General features: G+C 38.0%; 1 protein-coding gene across 1 annotated transcript; it reads right to left on the reverse strand.

Moving 5' to 3' along the window:
- Positions 1–1,058: 1,058 nt before the first annotated feature.
- Positions 1,059–1,799, reverse strand: LOC145066774 (uncharacterized). The gene is made up of 3 exons (XM_079014047.1): positions 1,688–1,799; positions 1,275–1,618; positions 1,059–1,160 (listed from the first exon to the last, which is right to left on the reverse strand). The coding sequence occupies exons 1-3, from the start codon at positions 1,797–1,799 to the stop codon at positions 1,059–1,061; spliced, it is 558 nt and encodes a 185-aa protein (XP_078870173.1).
- Between the last annotated feature and the right edge of the window lie 4,201 nt (positions 1,800–6,000).

Genomic DNA, 6,000 nt, shown 5'->3' on the forward strand with positions numbered 1-6,000 from the left:
TGATCCATCAAATTTTAAGCTCTTGTGGTTTGTGAAAAAGGTGCAACAAACCCCATACAAGTAATGCCGCTAAATCTTAAGGGAAAAAACCACATACCCAAACTCCAAATCATGTGTAGGATAATTCACCTCATGAGGCTTCAACTGCCTCGAAGCGTAAGTAATCATGTGACCCCTCTGCATAAGCACTGCTTCCAATCCTATAATTGACGCAACACAATAAACCACAAAATCATACATACCCTTGGGAAGGGTCATTATCGGGGTCTCATACAATCTTAGAGAAATCTTGGATGAACCTCCGGTAATAAACTGCCAACCCAAGGAAACTTTGAATCTCAAATGGTGATCTTGAAACCTCCCACTGCATCACTGCCTCAATCTTGGTGAAATCGATTAATATACCCTTCTGGTTGACAAGATGCCCTGAGAACTACACCTCGTGCAACCAAAACTTACATTTGGAGAACTTGGAATAAAGCCTCTCCCTCCTCAAAGTCTCCAAAACCTATCACAAGTGCTTCTCATTCTGTTCCTTGGTATTGGAATAGACCAAGATATCATTAATGAAAACAATCACTGACCAGTCCAACATCAGTCTGCAAATCTGGTTCATGAGATTCATGAAAACCGTTAGTGCGTTGGTGAGCCCGAATGGCATCACCATGAACTCGTAATGACCATAACGAATCTTGAAGGCTATCTTCTACACATCCTCATCCCTGACCCTCAACTAATGATACCCCAATCTCAAACAAATCTTGGAAAACCAAGATGCACCCTGGAGCTAATCGAATAAATCGTCTATTATCAAAAGTGGATAATGGTTCTTCACCGACAGCTTGTACAACTCCCGATAATCAATGCACATATTGTGTGAATCATCCTTCTTTTTCACGAACAGTATCGGTGCTCCCCACGGCGAACTACTTGGCCTAATGAATCCCTTGTCTAACAGCTTTTGCAGTTGTGTAGACAACTCATGCATCTCGGGTGGTGCTAGGTGATAGGGCACTTTGGCGATCGGAGCCGCACCTAGAACCAAATCAATCTAGAACTTAAACCTGTCTCTCAAGAGGAACCCTCGAGAAATCCTCGGGAAACTCATCTAGGAAATCTCGAACGATAGGTACATCACTCACTATCTTCTTTTGCACAACCTATATATCCACAACATACATTACAACTCCAAAGCATATATGCTGAAGATATCTCCTAGCCCTCGTAGGTGAGCAAAAGTTCAGTACTCGTTGAGTGCCACCCCCATGAATAACCAATTCTCCCACACTTGGGATTCGAACTCTCACCAGTTGATGCTCACAATCAATCATAGCCCCATTCTGGCTAAACCAATCCATTCCCACAATAATTTTAGTCCCTCGTAGAGGAATAAAGAGTAGATCAATCGGATACTTCGCATAGAAAAACTCAATTACACAACTTCGATGAACACTCGGAGCCATCATAGTATGGTCATCCACAATCTCTACCTCTATCAAGTGATCCAAAGCTACTAAAGCATCACTAAACTTCTTGCTAAGCACAAGAGGCACAAAATATCGAGTAGCACCCGAATCGAAAGGAACATGAGCAGTCATACCATTGACTAAAAACATCCCTATACATGATTAGATAAAACATAAGCATAAAAAACAAAAGCAATAAAGAACATGAAGAAGGTACATACCAGTAACCACATCTAGTGCTGACCGAGCCTCCTCAGCCATCAACTGAAATTCTCGGCTCCTCACTGCGAGAGCCCCCGCCTTGCCTTGGCGGCCATCAGTGATCCTCACCATAGTCAGAGTGGGTGCTGCCACCAGTTCTCCTGACAACCTCGGACAGTCGGCCTTCTTATGTCCTGTCTGATTGGAATGGAAGAAAAGCAAACCTGATCACTCAATCAGTCAATCACTACTAAAGTGTCTAGTCTTTCCACACTTGTAACAGCCCGAACCACCCACTTGGTACACTCCATTGTGTGGTTTCCCACACTTGCACCAATAGCTTTGACCCTGCTGGCCTCTAGATCATGATTCAAAAGTTGTGGGCTTCTTTTTTGATCCCTCTACTGTCTAAATCTTAGTTGTCTTCCGCTTCATCCGAAGCTCCAACTCAATCTCCCGTTCTCGGGCTCTGGAAATCATGTCCTCCAAGGTCTTGCAGCACGACATGCTCACAAACTATCGAATTCCATCCCTCAACATGTCATGATATATCATCTTCTTCATCTACTCATCTGTAATATACTATGGAACTAGCAAATCCATCTTTCTAAAGATAGCAGTAATATCCGCCACAGTCTCTGTCGTCTGACAAAGGTCCTGAAACTCCCTCGCCAGCTGATTCAACTCAGTAGTAGACGCAAACTCTGGCCTGAATCAGGTAATGAAGTTATCCCAAATCCTCACCTTAACAACCTCTGCTCCCAGGGAATGGACTACCTCCTTCCACCAATCACGAGCTTTATCCTTTAGTAAACATGATGCAAACCTGACCTTCCACCACTTAGGGCAGAAGCTCTTCCGAAAGGTATTCGCCATATCCGCAATCCACCACATACTAATTATGGGGCCCTTCTTCCCAAAGCACTCAAGAGCCCCACATGCATGAAACTCTCAAAAAGTAAGAGTGCATTCTCCCACAGTAGCCAAAATCTCAGTACAGAAAGTGCCCAAGCACTTATCCAAAATCTTCATGATCACCTTCTTGATGGTACCAAACATCAAAGGAGTCACATCCAAAATACCACGAGTGATCTCTAAGCATCCTCTCATCAATTGGCTCAACACCAAACCATGAACTAGAACCTCCTCCTCTAATACTCACCATCATACTGAAAGGCAAACATACCAATGATCAGAGCATGCCTGAGGGATATCTCATGGTACAAGCTCCTTAGGATTTTCATGACTCTCCTTGATTCAGGTACGGATCATGTGCTTCCAGTAGTATGGGATCAATACTGCATTTCACACCTATCTGTACTCTCCTCAATAATTGTCCCGAAAGTTCTGAGTCACTTCACTATAGAGACTCTCATGAACCCTATCCTATATAGCATCCATATCATACTATGTTGCTCCCTAGGCTCTCTAATAAAACCTCATCTCACCTTCTTCTTCATTACTAGGAACCTCTACCAACATCGTTGGTTGCCTTATGCATGCAAATTATCCACAATATTGGATCAAATAGATTATTGAATAAATGTTTCTACCCTAAGCCCACAACCACACAAGGAACATGAAATAAGGCTAAATAAATCATTCTAAGGCTATATAATCCTAATCGTATATAATTTTTAAACATACAGTTAGAAATTAACTTTGTCAATCTAGACTCCAAGCATCACATAACATTCACTTCCTCTAGGATTTCAGGCATCACACATATGACGTAGTTCTATCATGTAATTCATGAAGGTATCCTTAGCCTCATTCTATCATGCAACTCACATAATAAAGTATTAACACATAATACTAGTGTATGAGTATTTTAGGAATCACTTACTTGATCTTAGTTGATTACACGCATCGCACGCCTTTCTTTGTAAAAATCTTTTTAGAAAATTTGTTTTAAGGATTTATCAACTCCTCAGTTTGAGTTAATACATACTCGAGTATGTGCCTGAATCTCTCAAACCAAGGCTTTGATATCAACTTGTAAGGTCCCAAAAATACTAAGTAAAAATTTTGTTTTTAAAACACCCATATCACATAAACATTGTTCATAAACCCAAATAAAGTAAAATGTATATCTCAAACATAAGAGTAAATCAAAATGGATAATGTGGAAATAACTCTCAGGGATGTAGTGCGATCAAATCAGGTTTTTCCCTTTGGAACCAGAAGTATCTAAAAACATTTGAAACATAAATTTTAAGCACAAAGCTTAGTGAGTTACCCAAAATATTGTTGGATTAGGTGTCTAAGTTCATAACTATTTCTAGAATGTACTTGACTCGATTAGCATGGTCCATTTGGGTTGCATGGCATCATGCATTTGGATAGACCAAAATGAGAGAAATAACAATTAGGTTTTATTAATATATTATAAGTTCTAATATATTAACAATATTATTTAATTAGTATTGATCAAGAATTAATTTGATATTAATTAAGTGATCAAAAGAAGACTAATTAAATATATGGGTTGATTGTGTAAATCACTCATATTTGTATAGTGGGCTAATGCTCCATGGATTATCAAGTTGGTCTAAAACCCATAGGATGCTCCATGGTGTATCTGAACCCATGGATCATGGAAATGAAGAGCCATGTCAAATTAGGGTTTACATGGTGTAACCCTAATTATGACACACTATATAAGCAATATGTGAGCAACCAAAATCGACACTAGTGTGAGAACAAGAGGACATAGCTGATTTTTGAAGTGTTCCATATCTCTCAAGGTTATTCCAAGTGTATTTGGTGTTGTGTGAGACATTTGAGGCATCACACTTGGGGTGCTAGGCTCACAAGGTTCTCAAGGAATCCAAAGTACTACAAGGTAAGTTTTCTTACTATCTTTTATGATTAAAAGTTCCCATGTATGCTAGATAGGTTAAGAACCTTGGAAAATCAATTTTGCATGTATCATAGATAAAACATAGATCCAAGGTTCCTAGGGTTGCATGTACACCATAGGAGTGTTAGAATGCTCAAAACCCAATAGTGGTATCAGAGCCTAGGCTTGTTTTCTTGTTATACTTGGAAAAGTGGCTGAAAAATCAAAGTTTGTTGTTGTCTGCTCAATAGACTCGACGAGTCCATAAAGGAACAAGACGATTCCAAGGCTAAACTCATCCAACTCGCCGAGTTGTACCCCCAAACAACATATCTTCAACTGTTTTGGCAGGAAATGGACTATAAACATTACCCTAAACTGTTTTTCAACTTATAAACACGTGTTTGATGTGGTAATGTTCATGCTAATTCAATTTCAAAGATAATTGTCAATAGATTCATGTTTTGTATTAGTTTAATGATTATGCTAATTACATGAAAAAGTTTGATTGAATTATCTTGTTCTTATGAGTTGCTTAGATTAATAGAAAAGTTATGTGAAATTGTAGTTTTCAATCCAAATTAATCTAAGAGTTGGTTCTAAAATGTTTTTTTGTAACTTGTCCTCAAGTTATATGAAAAGTCACATTTAAGATTCATAAAACTCATAATTATTTCCATAGGTTATGAATAAAGAAAAGTCATATTCTTTTAATAGTTTAAAGTCTTCCATAACTTGTCCTCAAGTTATGGAACTTGAAGATTTTTTTTTTTGAATTAAAACTACTTTAAACACATAAGTGATGGAATTGAATAGTTTTGAATAGTTTCAAAACTTACCATCGAGTTTTGGAATTTGAAAAGTTTTCCCTTATGAATACTTTAATTCCAAGTTAAGCCCTTAGAATTTTAAAAGTTAAAATTCAACCCTTATACTTTATAATATTATAAGTTTATATATATATATATATATATATATATATATATATATATATATATATATATATATATATATATGTGTGTGTGTGTGTGTGTGTATAAGAGTAAAGTCGTTTTACCATTAGTAGGCCTCATTCACGAAGCCAGTCTATAAGGGGGGGTATAAGGTTACTGCCTATAAAATGGCAGTTTAATGGGTGTCCACTCTCACCCACCGCTTCCTTGACTGGTGGAGGGTTGTTAGCCGAATGGGTAGGACAAGGACTATAATTCTCCCTTCATTAAAAGTATTAATGATAAATACTAAGTAACTAAACTCTTATTAATACCGAATCTTAGTTACTTTAGGAAAATGTGAATAAGGTGCTAATCTATGAAATTACACTTTTCACTTTGCTTAAGTCGGTTAGTGGAGCACGTGTGGTTAATCGGCACACTAGATGGACTTAACAAAGTAGGAAAATTAATATTTATCATAGTATCGGTGGAGCGTGTGTAACAACCGGCACATCTATTGAGTGGGAAATATTAAGGGTACCAAGTAACTTGCATG

The sequence above is a fragment of the Lactuca serriola genome, chromosome 8, assembly GCF_051521515.1.
Source record: "Lactuca serriola cultivar US96UC23 chromosome 8, Lser_US96UC23_V15, whole genome shotgun sequence".
Taxonomy (NCBI): Eukaryota; Viridiplantae; Streptophyta; class Magnoliopsida; order Asterales; family Asteraceae; genus Lactuca; species Lactuca serriola.

What these genes read in the sequence shown, in the direction of transcription:
- LOC145066774 (XM_079014047.1), bottom strand. Translation starts at nt 1,799, where the DNA reads ATGGTGAGGATCACTGATGGCCGCCAAGGCAAGGCGGGGGCTCTCGCA. An exon ending in AGCACTAGATGTGGTTACTG is followed by an intron (nt 1,619 to 1,687) that starts GTATGTACCTTC and finishes AATCATGTATAG; the next exon opens with GGATGTTTTTAGTCAATGGT. An exon ending in TCCCAAGTGTGGGAGAATTG is followed by an intron (nt 1,161 to 1,274) that starts GTTATTCATGGG and finishes GTGGATATATAG; the next exon opens with GTTGTGCAAAAGAAGATAGT.